The 22,625-nt window shown below is 47.4% G+C and overlaps 1 protein-coding gene across 2 annotated transcripts; it reads left to right on the top strand.

Annotated features, from left to right (window-relative positions):
- The first annotated feature begins 1,948 nt into the window (after positions 1–1,948).
- On the top strand, positions 1,949–7,725 carry WFIKKN2 (WAP, follistatin/kazal, immunoglobulin, kunitz and netrin domain containing 2). Of its 2 annotated transcripts, none has more exons than XM_005503104.4 (2): positions 1,949–2,771; positions 4,952–7,725. In XM_005503104.4, exons 1-2 carry the CDS (start codon positions 2,571–2,573, stop codon positions 6,461–6,463), a joined length of 1,713 nt encoding a protein of 570 aa, XP_005503161.2. In that variant the 5' UTR covers positions 1,949–2,570; the 3' UTR covers positions 6,464–7,725. The 2 variants fall into 2 exon arrangements, with proteins under 2 accessions (XP_005503161.2, XP_021144345.2); XM_021288670.2 differs by lacking the exon at positions 1,949–2,771 and adding an exon at positions 4,715–4,832.
- The last annotated feature ends 14,900 nt before the right edge of the window (positions 7,726–22,625 follow it).

Below are 22,625 nucleotides of genomic sequence, written 5' to 3'. Positions count from 1 at the left end.
TGGGCTCATTAACCTGTCACCTCCCGAGCTTCACCGTCCTGGCCATTGCACACTGAACACTGTACCTGGGGGCTGAAAACAGAAAGCTGTGATGGGACTTACCTGTCCCTGGAGAATCTCCCTCTGGATGGAGGACTCAGCAAAGCAGACGACGGCTCCATCTGTCTGATGCCAACCAGGGCCTGATTCTTCAGAGCCGCCACTTTGCTCCCCCGCCACTGAAATGTGCCTCTGGGAAAGGGGATCCTCAGTCTGGGAGGGGGAAAAAAACAAGATAGTGTTATTCCTTCCTCCTTGGAAGGGATCTCGCCTCTGGTGGGCCCACACTCTGGCTAAGCATGGCCAAAGTGCACAAGGAGATGGAGGCTGGAAAAGCACCAACCAGTTCCCCACCTCTAGCCCAGTGGGTAAGTGGGTAAGACAGCCTGAAAAGTCTCAGGATGGCAGGAGAGTATGACTTTACCACAGCTACATGGTGGCAACGCCATGGAGCGATGGGAAATTCCCTGCATGTACAGCAGCTGTTGGGCTGAGACCCCCACATTCATCACAGCGGCTCCTCCAGCCCCAGGACACCCGCACGCTTCGCGACCCACGTACGGCTGGTTTCAAAGCTTATCCATAGTCAGTTTTACAATATAAAGTGTCTTTGTTTAGTCAACAGAACCACTAATACATGTGATTTTGTTGTTAATAGAGCTGTAAGAATTTTAAGTACCTCTCGGGAATGTGTCATTTTTCGGTTGGCTTTTTAAGGCATCACAGGGTGCTGCGTTTGTCTTTGTAAACAAGTATTGAATAAAACATTTTGCGCACAGCCGCACTTTGTACAAGTGTCATGCAGGTTTCTAAAGTTTCAGAGAGAATAAATCAACTGCAAACTGCTGCCTGGTGGTTGACTTCGCTCCTTATAAATAGCTAATTTGGACAACTTCTCTCCGAGTGTCATATGAAATTCAAATGCCGTGCGTATCGTTAATGTGGTCACACAAATCAAAACTGCTAGAGGCTCTTTTTATAAGCCCGGGTTGCCACAGAATTGCCACAGCCAAGGGCGTATCGGCTCCAGGTTGCTCTGCTTTCTTTTGGAGGCGATTCTCAGGAAACACCCGCAGGTCACTGTGCTCTCCTGCCTTGCCCCAGGGGAGCAGCAGGAGCCCCATGGCCTGGGGCATCGCCTGCACGGTGGCCCAGTTCACTGCTGCTTATACTGGTTGGCAGCAACCATCACTAAGAGGAGAATTAGGTCCAAAGTCAGCCATGAAAAACAACCCGGTTTAACAAACCCAAGGGAAAAACTTTACTATATTAAAGTAAGGGTTGATTGTGCTGGGATCTGTCAGGTTCGTAGTGTTCTTCCCTCCTCCCAAAGCTGCCGGTCCAGCCCTGCTGAACCCCACATGGGATGCAAACTCACCTGGTGCTGCCAGGAGGCTCCCAGCGCCGGGCAGGATCCATCCCAGCCAGCCTAGAACTCAGCCCAAAGGCTTTAATCCTGGAAGGTGCTGAGCAGCTCTGAGTCCTGCTGCTGGTCTCTGGATTTTGGCACGTGTTCAGCACGAGCAGGATCAGCCCTTTGCTGTAACAAGCAGGGAACGAGGAACTCAGCTTGACTGCATTTCTCCCCTGCCCCCCCAATGCAAAAATGCTGTACATTCCTTTATGCAGGTTTCCATAGAGTTGAACTTCTACTATTTTTTTGTTGGCGCTGTTAAAGGGGTCAGCAATGCACTGTACAGCGGGAAATGTGCAGGAATTCAGGGACACTTTTAACATTTGCTGGTGGGGCTTGAGGGCAGCGTTAAACCCAACATCCTGGAAATCTCCCCACCAAAGAAAGAAAAAAGCCTGGAGAAAGCCCAGGAGAAGTTTTGAAGCCATACTGCTTTGTCTACCCTAACTTTAAATAAATCATTTCTTCCCTACTTCCTTTGTTAAAATATGATATTCTAGCTTTAATTGCTTCAATCCTATTACTCGTTCCTTTTAGCAAGTGATTGTGTAGCCCCTTGCCGTGGGGAAATCCCCTGACCGCGGGTGCGGGTGAGTTAGACAAGCACTCTTTCAGAAGTAAATGCCATTCTTAGCATAGGGAAGTACTTTAGGTCTAAAGGGGTTAAGAAGGCCTCCCTGCATTCAGAAACATGCAGGGGTCCCACCGTGCCAGTTCCAGCCTTTTAAACTCTTTCCAGCTTTTTTTTCTTGCAACAAATCTGTCTGACTGCCACCAGGACATAGGAAGCGTGTGCCTGTCAAAGAAATCAAGTTTACTTTTTCTGACTTGTTAACAGAGGCAGGGTATAAATAGAGCTAACTGCTCAGACTATTAGCATTTCTTTTAAAATAAGGGGGTAACTTCCTAGGACCTTTAATCCAATGAGGTCCAGACCAAACTGTGCTATCAACAGAGGCAGCAGAGGAGCTCGCTGAAGTTTTTACAGAAGTCAGGTGCATTTGGGTTCCTCAAAAATTTAAGGCTTACCAAACAAACAACCAAACAAAAAGCAACCCCAAGCAAACAAGAACTACCTCCAGCTCGGTCCCCGCCATTGCCCAGGAGAAGTTCTGAGATGTTGTTGGTGCTGTTCACCCGGTGGATGTGGATCTTGCTGGGGAAGAGCAGTGTCCTCTTGCTCCTGGAGGTCTCTCTGCAAGGAAGAGCTCTGCCTCCCATCCGCTACTCGCACGCTGGCATCTGCCCCAACGACATGAACCCCAACCTGTGGGTAGACGCGCAGAGCACTTGCAAGAGGGAGTGCGAAGCCGATCTGGTGAGTGATGGACGTTTTTATCTCTCTGATGGGCTTTGTTGGTGGGCTTGTTTGTGCCGCAGCCTGTTTCTATACCGGATAGAAAGGTGCTGGTGCCACGCAGGACTTGGTGCAGTCAGCACACGTATGTAATTGACCCATGACCTATAGAAAATAGAAAAGATTTGATGAGTTATCAGCTAAGTGGGGAGATGTGTGGCAGCTGCCACTTATGGCAATGTGGGTACAACACTCGCTCTGTTTGATCTTTTTCCCTGCTTTCTTGTCAAAAGAAAAGTCCGAATTTGATACTCCAGAACTCAGCATGCCTTGGGGCCAATCCACGGTATTTTAGCAGTGTCACCATGTTCTTTGTTGGTGGGGGCCATCATCAGTGCTCTATATTCCTGGGAGGAATCATTTATGAAATCGTTTGATTTAACATACAAAGCATCAGCCTTTGCTGAACTTGAAACACAAAGCGTGCTTGGAGTGCAAAACAGGGGCATGGTGAAAATGGCCAGGCAGATGTTCTCTGTGATGCTCCCAGCTCAAAATGTGCTTAGCTTACAACCCTCAAATTCATTTTTCAACCTGTCAGCACCACCAGCTCAAGCTGGCAGCCGAAAATACCTGCTCGTCCTGCCTCTTACATCATGCAAAGCTCCTGCAGCCCAAACCAGGCTGACAGCAACACGTACCACGCTGAAAACAGTCATTGGGTTTATGTTCTGTAGCCTGGTTGTTTCTGCAATGCTGAAAGCGGGGAGGGGGGAGGATAGAGAAAAAGGCTGGACACCAAGCAGACAAAGAGATTTGCTCAGATGGATCCCATGTGTCAGGAAAGAACGTGCTGTTTTTACTTCTGCCGTTTCCACGTAAGCCCCCTTTGTTTCACCTCCCAGGTGTGCAGCAATGAATATCAAACCCGTTGCAAAACCCCAGCAGCAGCAGCAGAGGAAGCTGTTTTAATAATTTACTGGTCAAAAGCTGAAAGCCAGAAGCCACTGGCTAAAAATATTCACTTTTGCCTTGTGACAGAAGGTCCTGGGACCTCGAGTGGCCTCCGAACAGCCAAGGGCTGTGCCACTGGCTTTGCTAATGCCACGGTCCTCACCCCCAGCTGAAACCGTTCCCCGTCCTGGTTTCTAACTTGGCTTCTGAAACCTCGTATTGTGCCGCGGGAAATGGGGAAAGAGTTATGTTATTAGGTCATCTTTTTCCCAATAAGGAAAGGATATTGGGCTCAGGGGAAGCGATTTAGTTTGTTAGCTTAAAAAACATTTTGTTCTCACTTAGAGAGAAAGACGCTGGATTTCAGGGGGGTTGTGGAGGCTTAACGCAGGGTGGAAGTGTGCCCTGTCGTCTGCATGGTAGCAGTGTTCATGGTCCCTTAAAGTAATCCAGAACAACACAGCAGCTGTGACCACACATATCAAATGTCTTTTCTGCACAGAAGATGAAAATTCTGCTAAAATTAACCACAATTTAGAGCTGACTGTAGCTGAGACAGAGTGTAATAAATCACTAGAAGAGCGATGCTGCATTTGAAAGTAGGACTAAAATAGGACAGAGAAGCCATAATGAGCTGTTTTGGTTTTGTTTTTCTAAATACCATAGAAAAATTATTTTTGGAGCAAGAATTTCCTTACTTTTGAGATACTCTATTATTTCCTCTACAATGTGAACAATTACAAATCCTTGGCAGTTCCACCTCCAAGAGTAGGCTGTGAGTCTCAGGGAATTCAAATAATACTTTACATACTTCTGTGGAAAATAAGAAGGATTACTGCCTACAGCCATATGATAAGACTTTCCATCCGCCCTTGTTTCTCAGGGCTTGTCCTCAGGCATTTCGGAGGGCGCAGAAGGGGGGTTGTTGGTTCAGTAGTCAAGAAGTCCATGTGACTCTAGGAAAGACTTACGATGATGTTAGTGTTTAAGAGACAGAAATACAGTTTCCTTCTTGAGAGTGTCCTCTTGAAGCACTTCAGAAAGCCTGATGTGTTTAGACACCTCTTGGGAGATGCTGGAGCGATGTTTCTACTCATTGACGGTAGGACACTGAGTTTCAGACCGCAGGTATCTGTGGCAGACCAGGTCCCCGTAGCGAACACCTTGAAATTTTCTGGGCTTTCTGGGTATCTAAAACGGACTTTACTCTGTCCCTGGTAATGATTGGGTTGTTTCTTTCTCCCCAGGAGTGTGAGACCTTTGAGAAGTGCTGCCCCAATGTCTGTGGAACGAAGAGCTGCGTGGCGGCTCGGTACATGGACGTCAAGGGGAAAAAAGGGCCGGTGGGAATGCCCAAAGAAGCAACTTGTGACCGCTTCATGTGCATCCAGCAAGGATCAGAGTGTGACATCTGGGACGGACAACCCGTCTGCAAGTGCAAGGACAGGTGTGAGAAGGAGCCGAGCTTCACCTGCGCCTCCGATGGCCTCACCTACTACAACAAGTGCTACATGGATGCAGAAGCTTGCATCAAAGGCATTACACTGAATGTGGTCACCTGTAGGTACCATCTTACCTGGCCAAACACCAGCCCTATCCCACCAGAAACAACAGCTCGCCCCACTACTGCGTATTCTGAGACAACGGTCGTCGATATCTTGCCGCCTGCTCTGGTGAACAACCCCATCCATCAGTCGGTCTACGTGGGAGAGACCGTCAGCTTCCTCTGTGATGTTACAGGGAGACCCAAGCCAGAAATCACGTGGGAGAAGCAGGTCGATGGGAAAGAGAAAGTCATTATGAAGCCAAATCACGTCAGAGGGAACGTCGTGGTCACCAACATCGCCCAGCTAGTCATCTACAACACCCAGCTCCAAGACGCAGGCATCTACACGTGCACGGCCAGAAACAGCGGTGGCCTTCTCAGGGCTGATTTCCCTTTGTCAGTCATCAAAGGAGAACCCACATCCAAAGAAGCTTCCCAAAACAAAACACATTTTCCAACCGACGAGTGCCTGAAGCAACCAGACAGCGAAGACTGTGGGGAAGAGCAGACCAGGTGGTACTATGATGCAAAGAAAAACAACTGCTTTACTTTCATCTATGGGAACTGTAACAGCAACCTCAACCACTTTGAGACCTACGAGAACTGTATGTTAACGTGCATGAACGGCCCAATCAACATCTGCAACCTGCCAGCCCTCCAAGGTCACTGCAAAGCCTACGAGCCCAGATGGGCCTATAACAGCTTGACCAAGCAGTGCCAGTCCTTCATTTATGGTGGGTGTGGAGGCAACGAGAACAACTTTGAGAGCCGGGAGGCCTGCGAAGAGATGTGCCCTTTCCCAAAGAACACGCACTGCAAAGCTTGCAAACCTCGCCAGAAGCTGGTGACGAGCTTCTGCAAAAGCGACTTTGTTATCCTGGGCCGTATAACGGAGCTGACCGAAGACCAAGACTCAGGACATGCCCTGGTGACAGTGGAGGAGATTCTCAAAGATGAAAAAATGGGATTAAAATTCCTGGGGAAGGAACCGCTAGAAATCACGCTTTTGAACATGGACTGGAGCTGCCCATGTCCCAACATGACCACAGTGGATGGCCAGCTCATCATCATGGGAGATGTCCACAACGGCATGGCTGTCCTACAGCCTGACAGCTTTGTGGGGACCTCCAGCATCCGGCGCGTGCGGAAGCTCCGCGAAGTCATCCACAAGAAAACCTGTGAGCTTTTGAAAGAGTTCCTGGGATTGCATTAACCTCCCAGACCCGTGTGTTAAGTAGGGCTAACAAGCAGTAGGCTAGTGCACAAACTAAACAAGCTGTTTGAAGATACACTGTAGGAATTATGCAAACCCCTTATTTTAATCCATTAATGATGCTTAGCAACAATGTAGTGTGGTCTCTGGCAAGCACGTAAAACAGCAGCAAAAGGCTATTAATCTGGCATTGCAATCAGTTCATCCATATAGGAGTGCCATTTAACTAGATGACTCACTGCGGTAATTATACAATTTTTATGTAGCTTCCATCACAAATGACGGAATTTGTAGCATTTGTTTAGCTAATTGGTACACAGCTAAGTAATATATAATGTCAACTTAATCTATCTCTTTTACAGTATGAAAATGCTATGGTAAGTCATTATAAGTAAGTCACATTCTTGGTTCCTTATAGCAGCACTAATATTTCAAGACAAAAGCCTGTAAATTATTGTCTGTATTTACAATTGTGCACATTTAACCAATCTATGCATTATGAATTTGCTTCTTTTAATTGAAATTTTCCTAGCAGTTTTCTTTGGAATGTACCTCGGTTTTAAATGTCAACTACTACCTATCTTGCAACCCCTACTGGATAAAATACTCCCTTGATCCTATGTCCAGGGCAACAGGTCCCTGTAAAAGCTCAAGGCACAGACTCACCCTGAAATGACTTTGCTGTCATCAGAACAAGGTCAGCAAACACCCTCATTCCATTGCATGTTCCTATTTTTGTTTTAATCAATATATTTCTATCACACAAAGTCCAATGCAGAAGGGCGGCAGTGTACTGCCAGTTGTCTTGCTTTAGAAAATCCTTTACACCTGAGCATATGCAGCAACATATTGCTGATTTTCATTAGAAATCCTGGGTTTGTAGGTGAGAGAGTAAACTAAGAGGAGTCAGAACAAAATTCAAAGTAGAAAAGTGCAATGCACACTCTACAGATCATATGGCAGAGACACAGAGCTTCTGAAACCAAAATGCACAGACCCAGACACACAAAGTGGATGTTCCTTAAAGGCATTTCTCAGTTTTACCCTTTTCGAGCACTCTTTCAAACCATGGAAAACATTTTCTGCCAGGCCCCTGTATATAAGCATATGAATAAAAACTCTAAGGAAGACAGCACGGGCTGTGGGTGTGAGCACGTGCAGACACAGAGGATTGATCATTTTATCATTTGTGTGTCCAAAATAATGTAACATTTGCCTATGTAAAAAATCCTTAAATAAAGAAAAGGCTGATCCTGGACAAATCCTGCCTCGGCTCACGCTGTTTTTATGGGGAAGAGGGGCGAGTGTGGCACGGTGAGCCTGATTGTCGCTCTTGGTGCGATGGGTTCAGCGAGATATTAATTAATAGTAATTAATTGAAAGCCCAGGGCTTTCAAAAGGCCAGTTCGAGGCTGGGCGGATGTTAAGATGCATTTGGGTGAAAGGAAGGAAGGCGCAGGGAGCGTTACCCCATGGTGCCATCCCTGGACTTGCTGCGGGGCTGGGATGCAGCTGCTCTTGCAGATGTGCGTTGGGGCTGGGAACAGTAAGGGCTGGGAGGAGGTGGTTAAATAGGCAGAAGTTGGGCTTCAGCATGACTTACAAGCCTCCCAAGCTCCCAACCATGCACACATTCAGTATTTTGCAGTTGCAGGGAGGGAGAATAACGACGAGGGTAACGATGTTGGATGTGGGGCCAGTTGTGGGTTCGGCACCAGCCATGGGCAGAGACCACAGCACAGTGGAGAACTGGGCTCCTCTGCCAGCGATCTGGGCTTGGTCTAAATCTGAAGTGCAACAGGAGTGGATCTAAATCTCTGGTTGCTTGTATAATTTCAGAAGAAACTGTGTGGGAGGGAGAGGAGCCTGGACCAGACTTGCTGGCCGAGAAAATACCTGCTTGTTTTCTTTTGTTGCACCTTTCCTAAATGTACATTAGATAAACTCCAAATAAAGGTCTATAACATTTCTGTATGTTCTTGTGAGGACCATTTTCTGGAGCTGAGAGATGCCGGCCCCACTGTCAGCGCTTCCGCTGGACCATCCCTGGCTCTGGCAACTGCCGCTGTTCTGATGGCTCATCTGTCATTTTTCAAACAAGTCGTGGGAAGTGGCTTGTTCTTGCCATACCTTCTAACACTGAGGCATTGCAGGATGAAACTTTAATAAAGGCTGGCTTTATATGGCTCTTTTTTTCCCAAAAGCTAAAGGATTTTTCAAGTGTGGGAGTGACTCGGAAGACACGTACCTGGTTGTTCCAGAAGAGCTGGGATGCAAATGTAGCTGAGAGCAAAATGCACATGATTCATTGCATTTCCAGCCAACTCATTACAGGGCTTAAGCCTGGGGTCTAAAATGCCATCTTCTACTCGTGGTGAAAGCCCTGTGAATGAGGCACACACTGAAAGCAAAGCGAGCACACAAGTGATCTGCAACCCAGGGTTGTGCAAGGTGTTAATGTGTCTCCTGGCTTAATCGGGCATGCAGTGCTGGTGTGCGAGGACTTACTTGCATGAGGGATCCTGGGGGTTGTTTTGGATCAGTTTTCCAGTGCAGAGCAGTATAAGGGGACACAGAACAGGCCAGCCCAGCTCCCAGACACGGTGTGGCCATGCTGGTGTAACTCCTGCCCAAACTTATGGAGCCGGGCTGCTCCTGAGCCCCACGGTGTCTGCAGGATGGCTCTGCAGGGCACACAGATGAGCATCAAATCCAGCCACTGTCCCACACCAGCCCCGCATGGGGACATGGTCCGTTCTCTGCCACGGATCAGGCTGATCTACTCAGCTTCTGCAGTGCCAGGTGGGTACATTGGCCAGGACCAGCTCGGTGCCAACAGTCAGCCCTGCAGTGACAGGTCACCCACAGAAGACAAATACTGGATGTGACCAGCACCAGTGGGAGTGACGAGCTGTGCTGCGAGCTCCCTGGGGTGCACAGGACACCCCAGCTGCCCCAAGGAGCGGTGTCACCGCTGTCCCCTCACCTGCTTGCAGGGGAAACAGTCCCTGGCCATGCTGGTCGCACCGCAGCTCCCCGTGGCACGGGACTGACCCTGCCCCCGAGCCTCTCCACCTTCTGACCCTGAAGAATTTAGCTCTCCACTCAAAGCTACTATTTGAGTTCAGCCCCTTATTAAACCCTTAAGAAGCCTAAAATTCAAGTTTTACCAGTCAGCCAGCCCAAGGAAAGCCTACACACAGGGCCAGGCACTAAAGGATGTCGTTAAAGCCTTTGTGAGGCTAATAGGTACTTGCATGCAGCTCCTGATCAGAAAATCCCTTTTATGTTCCTCATGCACTCAGTTTTCCATCCTGCTCTCTGGGGTGCATCTCTCAAGGCTGTCAGAAAGCTGGAAGGAAATGCCAGTATTTAAAGTTTGTATTAAATGTTTGAAAGGAGTGAGAGCAAGGGAAAAGCCTGCTTGATTCTCCTCCTCGCACAGCAGCGAGCTGGGAAGAGCACGAGCGCCTGTCTGAGGCTCCAAGGCAGAGCTGGAGGAAGGATGTCATCTCCAAAGCCATGCGGCCGTGGCCACCGGCCACTGTCAAAGCTCTGCTCTGCATGTGGACACCAACAAAGTAGCATTTCCCACAGACAGTGGTCCAGGAAGCAGCAAGGGAACAGACCCACGTTAGCCAGGTCTGAGACCGCAAAACCTCCCCAGGGCTCAGGGACAGATGTGACAGACACTTCTGTGGAGGCAGGAGGAGAGCGCAGAGCTCCTGGCACCAGCATGGCATGTCCATCTCCCAGTCCCAAGTGACGACGAATAGTGCAACACGTGAATCTGCAAACCCTGCAGCTAGAGCTCAATGGAAACCATCCAGCAGATGGAGCTGAAAATGAGTCATTGGGTATTGTGCAAACTGTCTGCACTGCCCAGCTCTGTTCACAGGGGACAAAACACCAGCAAAATAAATGCTGGTGTGAAGCTTCTGCACGTCCAGATTACAGGTGGGGTCTGATGCATCTCCCAGCCGGTGGTGCAGGGCACGAGGGCCCCGTGTCAGCACGCGTGGAGAGATGCCCGGGTGATTGCTCAGAGGTGCGATCCTGCGCCACCGCACAGCCCAGAGCAGCTGAGGTCAAAGGGAAGAGGAAACCAAGTGTGTTCTCACTGCAGGAACTGCTCCAGAACTAGGAGCAAAGATGATGATGCCATTGGAATATGATTCAGATGGCAAAAGTATTCAAAGAGCTTAGGTCCCAGTTGTTTCAAAGACAATTAGGGACCCCTGTGAGAATTACCGCCTGGCCATGGGTCTCGGTTCCTGGGGGCGGTGGCTGTGACGAGGGTCACACGTGGCTTCAACCAGCACATAATGATTTCCTGCAGAAAGGAGTAATTCAGCTGGCACCGCACTAGCACCTTGCACTACAAGACACACTTCCTGCACCTGAAGCACCGTGCGCCCAGGTTTGCCGCAATTCCTCTGGTGTGCACGTGCTGTGAAATTCTCCATGTAGCTAATTACCAGGAAAAGACCATGGCCAGGCTGGGTATCTACCCCGAGGCTGGATGGAGTCAGGTTTCTGAAGGCACGGCTGTGAAAATGTCACCCTGAGTGAGAACTTCAAGTTTAGAGCCTGTGTTTTTATACCAAATATTTAGTGTTTTCCCCTTTGCCAGCTCTGGTTACTGATTGACTACAAGTGACCTCCAACTGCCTTATTGATTTACAGCAGCTGTCAAAGGACAAAAAATTAGCTCCATGTCCAGGATCTGAGAAATGCTCTGAATGGAGGTTGCACAACTGAATAAATGTTCTGCCAGCTCTTTAAATCTTGGAAAAAAAAAAAAGAAAAAGAAAAAGCCAACTGGAGCTCTTGATCTACAATGCAAACACCAGTGGGATATGAAGATAAAGCTGCAGCACTAGTGGACATATCTATTAGCCAAAAAAGCAGCGCAGCCTGTTTAATTCACAGCTATTTATGGCTGGGCAAATGACGTGATGTTCAGGCCTGAGAGTGTGGAAAGAGAACGGAAAGTCTTCCAAAGGCTGCTCTGCAATTCAGGTTTTTCAAAGTCAGGAAACTCCCTGATTTTGGTGTTTTTACGCTGTGCACATCCCTGTTACCACCTTCCCCCCAGCCAGCCCTCCCCAGTGCCATCCAGCCACTGAGCTGTGAGCCCAGCTGGCCCGGTTTGGGGTGTCTCCTCCAAACCTCAGGCCCGCTGGTGGACACGGACCTGCACGTGCTGAAGGAGCCCTGGCCACAGCAGCTGTGACAACGGCATCGAGAGCAAAACCCAACAGATGTGAATGCCCGTATTTTGGGATTACGGGCAATTTGAGGTGGGGATGAACCTCTCCAGACCCTGCTTGGGGCCCCCTTGCATGGTCCTCTGGGGCTGACAGGATGGAAAGGGTCATGGGTCTCGTTCCACCTGGTACTTCCTATCCCCTCTCATTTGTCCCAGCGATGGCTAGAAATACAGGAGGAAAGCAGAAGCCTGGAGAAAAGAGAATGAGGAAAAGATTTATCTAAGGGAGAAGGGGGAGCATTCTTTTACCTTGAACTGCCACGACAGCATGGTAGTTGGACTGGATTAACTGGTATGAACAGGAACTACCCATAAAGGGGTTTGTGCCTTCTCTTCCTCCTTTGCTCCATCCCTAATACACCCAAACGTTTTACAATGCCCATACCAAGGGGTGTTGTAACATGTGTAAAGGACATGACTTCCTCTGCCACTTGAAATAAGTAGAAGAAAAACAACTATAAATCTCCAGGATCGGCAGGTATTCACCCAAGGGCAAAAGTACTCACATAAGAAATTGCTTAACCATTAACTGTGGTGGATAACCTTTGCTTCAGCCTGTGGCAGGAGCAGAGGACGGAAGGTGGCAAACACGGGGCTAATTTTAGACAAGGGTTCCTGGGGGCTCAGTGTGAAACCTCAGCAAGTTTGGTAGAAACTGTAAGAGAGGACAAAACTCACAGCTGAATGATGAATATGACGTAGAGAAGAGTCCCCTCAACAGAGAGAAGTGGTGCTCCGTAACACTTAGCACTCTTCGAAGCAATCACGAGGACAGAGGTGGCCCAGCCGACAGAGCTGGCTTGGATCGAGGTCATAGAGCCACTTCCTCACCCAAGGCTCTTGAAGACACTGGGTTGTTCTGCCTGGAGAGGTAAGGCAGGCTCTCGAGCCAACAGGAGGCTGGGACATCAGAAAGAAAGGGTGAGACTGAGAGGTCAGTTTTCACAATGAAGAGAAGCCACCAGCAGCATGTGAGGGCCTGGGCTGCTTGATGGAGATGGTCTGGAAGAGGGATGGGAGAGGTGGGTTACAAAGGTTGGTCTTGATATCAAGTTATTGAGGGCTGCAGAAGCACAGGCTGACTGTGAGGAGCTGTAGAAGGGCATCGTAATACTGAGTGACAGGATGATATAATAGCAGATGAAATGCAGTATTGATTAATGTACACGGGCTGGGAAAGTGAGTCATAGCTGCGCATTCCTATGATAACTTCAAACAAGCTGTTCCCACCTGAGAGCCGGATGATCCGCACATGGACCTGACCAGGGCGGCTGGTCCAGCCTGCTCGTGGTGTGCAGGCAGCGCCCAAGCGGATCCCGCACATCGCACCTCTCAAAACAGCAGCTTCACAACTTGCAATGCTCCCATGAACAAGCTCAAAAGCTTATGGACGCCTGGACAACCCAGCAGCACTTGCATGTCATGCTCAGCATGGCTTGGTTACTGCCTTGCTAAGAAAATGCTACTTGCTGTTAAAGATTTGTTCCTAAGGTCACCAGATAAACCTCAGCCACATCCCAGCCCTGTAAAGTCAAAACTTGCTGAAATAGGAACCTTACCTCCATCTGTCCCCACAAGTACAACATGTGCAGTCACAGTCACACACCCTTGCACCGCCGGAGCCCCGCGTCTCTTTAGAAGGTGCCCCACCATCGCTGCACCTGCGGTGCTTGGGGAAGGTGCTGGAAATCACAAAGCTCCATTGGGAAACGACGCCTTGGGCGAGACGCTCCATCCCTGGACAGAAAGCAAGGTGCAACCAAGACATTTTATAGCCAGCTGTGGGGATGAAGAGGTCTCACTGTCCTCAACAGGACTCACCATATCGACAGGCAGGACCAGGATTTCCATCCAGCAGTGTCCAACACGTATAATTTAATATTTAATTATATGAGCATCCGACTAGTCACACACACAATTATTGCACAAGGACCCCAAGTTCCTCCTCACATGGTGACATCTTCCTATTTTTGCGATATTTGGGGTGCGAAGGAAAACAAACAAACCCAAAACAACAAAAAGCAAAACCAGCCTGATCCCTCAGCACTGAAATGACGTCAGATGGCTGGAAATTGGGGCAGGAGCGTCCAGCTGCTCCCAGCGCCCGACACGAGGTGGCGGTGGCACCACGGCTTGGGGACACCGCACTTCGCATGGCAGCTGTTGGGGTGATGTGCTCCCTAAAGCCAGAAGCTGTCCCGCTGTGGTCAGATTTGCTTTGCCCCAGTTCAGTGGACTGTCTCTGTGTAATTCAGATTTTTCTAAGGGAAAAGCAGCCCCTGAGCTGGATGGCTGGTTGTCGTTTGCCCGATTGCATCCTTGCCCGGTTAGTAGCATAGCAGGAGAGATTTTAGGTGTATCAAGAAAAAAAACATATAACACAGCTTGTGATAAGGCAATCAAACCCATTTCCAGAGCTGCGGGAAAAAGCCACAATGTATAATTTATTTGAGGCTTTTTCTCTCCCTGTTTGCAGATTGCATAGTTTCTAAATATATTGGTCCAGTTATTCAAAATTATTCATGAATCTCTTCAGTGAATAATACTTGACCTGCAGATCATCTGAAAAGTGAATATTGCAATCAAATTCTTAATTTCTGCTGTAATTTATTGTAGCTACCAGATGTACGCTACTCAGGTAATTAACTCAGGATGAAACTCAAATTGTATATTTGATTATATTTTCAATTCGCAATTTTTACTGTGCTAGCCAGCTCCAAAAGTCATCTAATCAAGAGATGGGCAAAAATATCTGACATAAGGCGATTGCTACTTTGATCGGTTGGTTTGGGGTTTCAGCCGCTCACAAACACGTGTGAGCGGAGCCGCGGTGCCGGATGGGCTGTACATAGACACAGCAGGTTTGCACAGCCAGTGGTGAATAAACACAGATTCAAAGGAAAAAGTTAATGGCTTTGTCAGGTCTACTCATCTAACAGGTGTGATAAGCAGAGCTAACACCAAAATCTCCTTACCTGTTGTGGTCCCTTGGTGTCCCAGCCTGGCAGAGCATCCTTCATCCCGCTCATAGAGGCTGGAAGGGCTGAACCACCTTTCTGCAAGTGGTACTTGTTGGGCTTTCAGTTAGAGAAATACCTAAGCACGCTGACAAAACACTTAGCGGTCATGAGTCACATCCCCCAGTGTCACAAACTTGGCTTTAAAATGTTATTTCTTTTAAATAAATAAATTCTTGCGTGTTTTGGTCATTCTTTTGCCTTCAGATGGCAGAGCCTTTCAGCAATCACAGGTTAAAGCTTTCCTTTGCCACCACCACCATGTAACACATACTCTTTTTCTCACTTTTATTTGTGAATGCGACTTTAAGGTCTTGCTTAATCACGTAAATCTCCAAAGCAGGAGCTTTCAGAAGTCTATCAGACTCACAGGAGGGTCGGGAGGAGCAGTGTTGCCATCTAGGGACCTTCTGGGAGCTCTAAAAGAGACTTTTCTCTGAGATGGGATGCTCGGATGCTCAAAAACACCGTCGCCCAGCCCCTCCATCGTGGGCTAGGTGAATATATTCGTCCTCAGATGCACCTCTACACCTGTTACTTATCAATTCAATTTTTCATGTTTAGCTCTAGATGTTTTTCAGCAGACAAAAATTGAAGGAGGATTTGCTGCTCCTACCCTGGCAGGAAGATTTACACACGAGCAAATGATTTGTAACAAATACAGTGTAAGATAGATGGAGCTGCTTCTCTTGTTCACAAATTATTCACAGACTATGCGCTTGAAGAGGAAGAAATTTTTTTCCTTGCTTTGTAAAATACACGCAAATGTCCTTTTTTTATTATTATTTATGACCACTTTCACTGTAAAAAACACTTCTGAGAGCATCTTTTGCAGAATTATTGCAGCGCACAGGTTGTTCAGTTGGTAATCTGGAGGAAGGACAGGTTTGGGGATTTTTTTCCCTCTTTCTTCTTTTTTTTCAGTAATTGCCTTGACTAGTGAGACTTTTGTCACAGGTTTGAGCCTCTGGACGTTACAAGGTCATAAAATCTAAGTTCCTGGCCTCCACTTTTCTCATCAGCCTGCACAAGGGAGCGTATCGCAGAAACAGCTCCTGCAATTTGCTGGGCGAGCGCAGCTCCTTAAATCAAGCTCCCGGGCAAGCGCTCACGACCGGCTGTTGGAAATTGCATTCTGCAAGCGCTCCCGAGCGTGACCAAAAAAGTGCTGGTTCCAGCAATGCTTCTGGCAAGAAGGGAGATTTCTAGAGCCCCAGTTTGATCTGTTTTGTTTTTCTGGATGAAGCTTTCTTTTCCTTGCTTCCCTAGCTAGAATTAAAACGCGTCTCCGTGTACGTGGCAACGCGGTGAGCTGGGGCAGAGCCTCCATCCAGCTGTGCGATGTTCAGATGTAATTTGGAGTTTTCCTTCTCAGCCAGGTAAGTGCAGCAGCTCCAAAGCCGCGTTCTTGGGGTAGCTGCATCCTGCAGGATTTGCGCAGCCCTGCGAAACGGGCATTGCTACCATCCGCCTAATAAAATTGAACAGTTCGTTTAAAAAAGAAATCTAAAAATTATATTTTTGCCCTGAAGATTCAGACCCTACAAGGTGTTAACTAGGTCACTATTCAAATCCGTGTCTCCACGGCTCGTGTCTTCCAGATGTGAGCTCTTGTGTCTACGTTACCTATCGATTCGTGCAAATCACGTAACATATGCAGAACTCATTGGCCTGTGAGCTGAGCAAATACACAACTGGTCTGCAAAGCCATTATTGGTAGGAGCAGATGGGTTGCTTGCTAAAATAAATTTGCAAACTCCTCTAGGTCTGCTTTCCAAACCCTGGGTTGTTTATATAACATGGTGCAGCCAGGCTCCTGCACTCTCTGCTCGCCAAATGTTCCCTGGCCTGGAGTTCAGGTGCTTTCATTTTTGCATAAAGAAAATCTGAACAGGAATACGCTTTTGCAAACATAACTAAAAAAAAAGGAATAAAAAATCTATTTTGACTTGTACAAATAAAGCAAGAACGCATTGTTTGCGTCCATGCACTGTTAATTGGAATCATCCATAACACATCAGTCAGAGACGGAGCAAAATAGACACAGAATAAAAATATCTACAGCGACCCAGTCCCGCAAATGCTGAGTAACTTTACGCTCTGGAGCAGAAGCTGCCTGAACAAACTCGTTTTATTCGTCCCTTCTGGAGCTGCGCGGAGGGGATGGCATCCGCGGGCTCTCAATGGCACCTTTGTTGGCAGCCCCAGGCAGGAGCGGCTGACGTGGCACCCATTGTGTCACCTTGTCCCCCGCACACCGGGAGGCTGGACCCAGAGGCCACAAGCAGGGGGTCACGCTACCTCCTTCCTGAATTTTATGTTCAGTTTTGCATCTTAAAAAGACAACTAAATGAAGAAAAGAGTCTGGCAGAGGAAGGAGGAGGTGGAGGCATTTCCTCTTCTATAGGTCCTTCCACTTTCTTAATTTCCATATTTCCCCCCTTCCAGTTTCCTCCCCTGCCTGTTGAAACAGGGTCACCACGACACAATGATGGAAAAGCGGCAATTTTCACATGTGAAGCTGTTATGATATTAAATAATTGCTTGTTGAACAAACAAACACCCAGAGGAAGAAATCGCCCCCCAATGCTGCTTTGCCACCCACAGCATCCAGTGCCACCGACCGCCCCAGCACTGCTCAGCAGACACGCTGCCACCCCGGCAAAATGCTGCATTTACATTTGTCACCTATATTTTTAGTTGCATCCTATACCCGGCCATGCCTCAAACCCAGCCCCGTGGGCCAATTGCCATGTTGGAAGGCACCTCCCAGCAAAATGTTGCTTCATTTCTGGAAGGACCAAGGAAAGAAAAAACCCCTGAGGGAACCCTGGCGGGAGCTGCTGCAGGGTCCCCGTGTCACCAGCCCTTCAGGTTCTTCCAGTTTGAAAGGACAATGCGCACAGCCAACGCATTTGCTCTGCAAGTGGCCTTTGTCTTTCAGCTTACCCAGATAAACACTGTTACGGGAAAGGCTGGAGATGGGATACAGCCCTCAAGTTCGGAGCTCTAACGGGGAGTGAAAGCAAAGGCTCTGGATGAAGATGACTGCAGCAGTTACACGGCTGGTCCCAACATCTACGGACATTTTCCCCTCTGCCTGGGAGAGTTATGCGATCCTAAGCACCCTTTAGAAAAACAACCCCACACTGGCTAGCAGATGACTAACTGCTTGCAAATAATACAGATATCTTTTTATAACTGACAAAAGACCAAAATATCCAAGATGACAGGGACTCAAGCTCAGCAAGCTCTTCCAAAAAGCAACTGGGAACCAGACAACATGAGACCCGGCCACAACACTCCCGGCCAGAATGAGGCTTTTTTTTGGGGAAATGCAAATGTCAGGAGAGGGATGGGGCCAGTGGCCACCCCACAGCAGTGGTCCCGGCGGCAGGGTCGGGCTGAACGGCCTCAGATCTCTCTGGAAAACAGGCAAATCAAAATCCGAGCTCTAACCACTCTGACTTTCAGACAGAGTCATCTCAGTCTCACAGATCATCCCCATCTCTGCTTACATGTTGCTTGTTTTCTAATTTCATCAGGCAGGCATTTAAGTACTTGGAGTCCATTTGTGCAAGCATCAAAAAGCAAAACTCACTGCAGATCTCAGACCAAAATGTATCTTAAAATGGATTATCTGCATATTACCCACAGCACACATGTAAAGAGGAAAAGTTTCAGCATCTGTAAAAAGCAAAAGCCTGTCCTGCATAAAGTTTCTCTCTCCGCAGTTGTACGTGAAGGGGGTTGTCATCCTTGTCTTCATCCATCCTCCTCTTCATCCATCCTCCTCTTCATCCATCCTCCTCTCCCAGGCCTCGGTGGACACAGTGGCAGAGCTGAGCAAGCAGATCTGCAGAGGCCACAGAAATCAGCCTGGGAATGGCTTTGGGATGCTGCAGGAAGGAAAGGGATCAAGTACGATATTACTACAGCAGGGTTGTTTACAAGATTGCCAAGTCCCACGTTGCCATTTACAATTAACTATAGATCAGCAGAGGATCATCATTCTCTACCATAACTATGTGTATTTTTAGATAAATATGTCCCATGAATGTTTTGTAAAGGCAGCTTCTTCACCTAAAGTGTCTACTTCTTCTCAAGCCTCCAGCGGTACAGCATAAACCATGTTACTAATAATAATTGTTCCCGCATTTGTTTCTTGAACATAGATCATAAAATACACAGTTTATTTGGGAGTGTCTGTATACGCTTCTATTTCTGTCCTTCTTATTCAAGTCCGTAGAGTAAAACAGGCAACTGTGAGTCCGGAGAGGGACACAGCCCTGCCCTGGAGAGATTACAGTCTCCATCAGATAATACACTGCAAATTATACATGGTGAGACACAGACCTCAGAGTGGGGAGAACAGCTTGGTTTGCGAAAGAAACCAAGAAAAGCAAGTTTTAAGGAAGACCTTGAAGGAAAACAGAAAGAAAAATCAAGAGGGGGTCAGCTAGGAATTTCAAAGAATAAAGAAGGTAAGAGAGAGTTTATACAGCAAAACATTCAAAAAAAAGGATAGATTCATAGACATGAGATCCAGACTGTACATTTAACACATCTTCTGATCTCTGGCTGCAGGCAAGTAAGCTGCTTCAAATACTGAATTCTTAAAACCACACAGACACTAAGAAAAAATGAAAGGCAACCTCACTGACCTCTGAAAGTTCATCACCCCCAAACGCGTGCCATCCATTGAGGTGATCGTCAAGTCAGCCTTGCTTGCAGGTCTCTGGTGTCACCAGCAGCTTCACCTACAATGTGGGACGCTCGGGGCCAGCGAGGCAACCTCAGCCAAGGTGGGACGGATGGCTGAGGGACCAAGCAGCTCCTCCATGTGATGTCTACACTTCCTTTAATTAATTGGGCCAGCAGAGTACCTCCCATTGTAGTTCCTCAAGGCTCAGGCTCCATTTGTAGACTCAGCTGAGCAGGAACAAGCCCAGGAGATGCATGGTAGTGAGGACAGTGCACGATGTGAGCGAGGCAAGGGCAGGGAGAGGGGACATGGTTTGTCAGGTCAGCTGGAGCGCTTGGAAAAACTAGACGTGCTTTCAGGCGCATGAGGCTTCCTTGGCTCTGAAACAGAAGCAATAGCTTTAGACCTAAATACAGGTTGAGAATAATTGTTCCATGTTAAACTTCATTATATTAATGAATTAGGCAATTTGAGAGAAAGGCTGATTGGTTCCTGTTGATCAAAGGAAGAATACTAGCCAGAGGACACCTGATAATGTCATTTATGGCACAAGGAGAGAGCGAGAGAGACAGGAATAATTATTGCCTAGGGATGGCTGGCAGTAGCAAAAATTCTAATGTAATATGCAATCAATAGCTGTGTGATTTTTATATCCTAGAGTCAGGAATTTTAGTATTTGGATTGTCTGTTGAAGCAGTTTCCTTGAAGGTCAGGAGTGAGAGGTCAGAGATGCAGTGGATCTCTTACTGAGTCCTTCTGTCCTTTACCAGTTTGTACAAGTTGAGTTGGTTGTCTGCACCAGACTGTCCAATTTGTGCTGCAAACTGCACAGACCGGAGGGCGGTGGAGATCTCAGTCCTTCTGTGTCACTCAGAAATCCGATTCCATTAAGCAGCTGTGGTTAATTGCCAGCACTTGCAAATTCATCACTATCCCTTAGATATTTTGTTTCCTGTGAAGTGCCAGACACAGCGAACCTGTCATTTCCTAAGGATCTAAATTTTCAGCTAAAAATTAAGCTCTTAGTGGACTTGTAGAGAAAAGCTAGAACATTCTGAAACCTACTTAAGTCTACGCCCAGAAGATAAATTAATATGGTGTGAGATTGATTATTACTTATGATTACCTCATAATTTCTAAGGTATTCTTGGAGGCTTGAATCACAATTTCTTGAGTTATTTGGTTTGGCAATACTGAAATAAGTCTTAAACAGAGACCATCATCATGCGCTACATAAAAACAAAAATCCAATTGTTCACAAGTAAAATACGATCTACAGCTCAAAGCGGCTAACTGAGATGAGATTCACAAATATCCACAAAGCAGGTAACTGCCCCAGGTATTAACATTTTTAATGGCATTAAGGAATTTTGCAGTTTTCCCACTAAATTGCCAGACAGAGGTGCTGCTCATACCTGACTAACCCCGAGAGACACAGACAGAGCGGGAACCCGTTGGCTTCAATAATACACTTCAAAATACCTGAGACTCAGCAGGGGGTTAAAGGCTCAAGTATGGGCTTAAAAACACTGAAACTGCTCTTAAGGAGGCTGAAGCAATCTGTAGAAGACTGGGCATGCAGTCCATAGCACAGCTGGTGGCAGAGCCCAACAGCTCTGTGTCCGTGCTGGCACGCGGGATGTTTAACCCTATGGTATAACGAAAACCAAAGGGGAATTTGTTTGAGTTTGTAAAATCTGTATGCAAGTCTAATTTTGACCAGCAGCAACTTGGGTGAGTAGGCTGGTGTAAAATTTTCACATGATTTGTACTGGAGGAATATGTACATCCATATCTATAGAAACACCCACAGGAATTCTTTTAGAGAATCACAATAGTCAGTATGTGAGATCTCACTGCTCCAGAGGCCTTCTGCTCCGGTGGTGGATGAATCAGACTCTATATACCATAGACAATGAGAATCAAGTGCTTTACTTTTATATGCATGCCTTATTTCAAAATGTAAAGGTCATCTAATACACGTTAAGTGAACTTTGTAACGGAGGAGACTCTCAAAGGCCACAGAGACTAAAGGCAATAAAAGGAGGGAACAGTAGGTCAAGCTTAGATGTTCCTGTGGCGTACAGAAATTGGATGAAGTTCCTTATTGACAGTAAAAAGACAGCAATAGCCAGCTAATGTCTGACACTTGCTAACAGCGAATTTTGATGGAGACAGAAGAGGAAACCAACACAGAAAAGGGCAGACACTTGCCCAGGGTCAGATCTGGAACATGGGGTGCTTGAGTTGTCATCTATTATACCATGTTCTTCACTAACCTGCCACCTCTCATTTCCATCAACATGAATAAAAACTCCCCGGCTGTTGCATTACCGGATAGGGCTGCAAATTCGCCCAGTTTCATCAGACTGTGAGCATCTAATACACTCCTTAACCATATTCTGACATTCAATAGTTCTTTACACTCTGTCTCTAGGGGTAAAGTGAAGTCAAGGAAGCCTGAGACTACAAGAGGCGGAGAGAGAAGGTACCTTGTGGTGGCTGGAGCCTCCTGTGCCGTGTCTCCCGTGACACAGGAGTTCTGGCATCGAGCACCCTCAGAGATGAGATCAGAAAGAAGGAAAGTCTGTGTGAAAAGAGCAGCGTGAAATCCGGGTGCAGCACAGCGAGGAGCGAGAGGCAGCGACGCACAGGCCGCTCCATCCGAGGGTGCTGTGGGAGACGCAGGAAAGACAAAGGAAGGGGTTATGGGGGTAGCAGGGAATGAGTATCTTCCCCCGAGGTAAAAAGGTGGGTTTTCAGGGCTGTTTTTAAGTGCGTTATCCAGTCCTGGTGATATTGCAAAGAAGCTCGCAGGGTACTAAACAATAATTAAGGCACTACGTTCCCAGAGTCCTCTTTTGTTTTACGCCATGGGTAATCTTGAAGCTGAGGGGAAAAGGGAACGTAGCGCAACAAGCTCCACGAGGGCACGGAGCTGCCAGGCTGCTTAAACGTCGCGGTGTCTCCGCTCTCGGAGGAGGAAAAGATCTCCGATTTCAGGCCTCTGAAGTGCTAAACTACCGTATAAAAACTGCAGCGAGTTCCACCAAACCTGAAGCCATCAATAACACGGATTGATTTTAACAAACAAAAGTTGACAGAATAAAGGATGGGGGTTGAGGGATGTCTGCGCCGTGTGCCAAGGTTTTTCTAAAAATATGTTAC

This window comes from Columba livia, chromosome 18 (genome assembly GCF_036013475.1).
Source record: "Columba livia isolate bColLiv1 breed racing homer chromosome 18, bColLiv1.pat.W.v2, whole genome shotgun sequence".
Lineage (NCBI taxonomy): Eukaryota > Metazoa > Chordata > Aves > Columbiformes > Columbidae > Columba > Columba livia.
The sequence above is the reverse complement of the archived record's forward strand: the minus strand, read 5'-3'. Positions and strand labels throughout refer to the sequence as shown.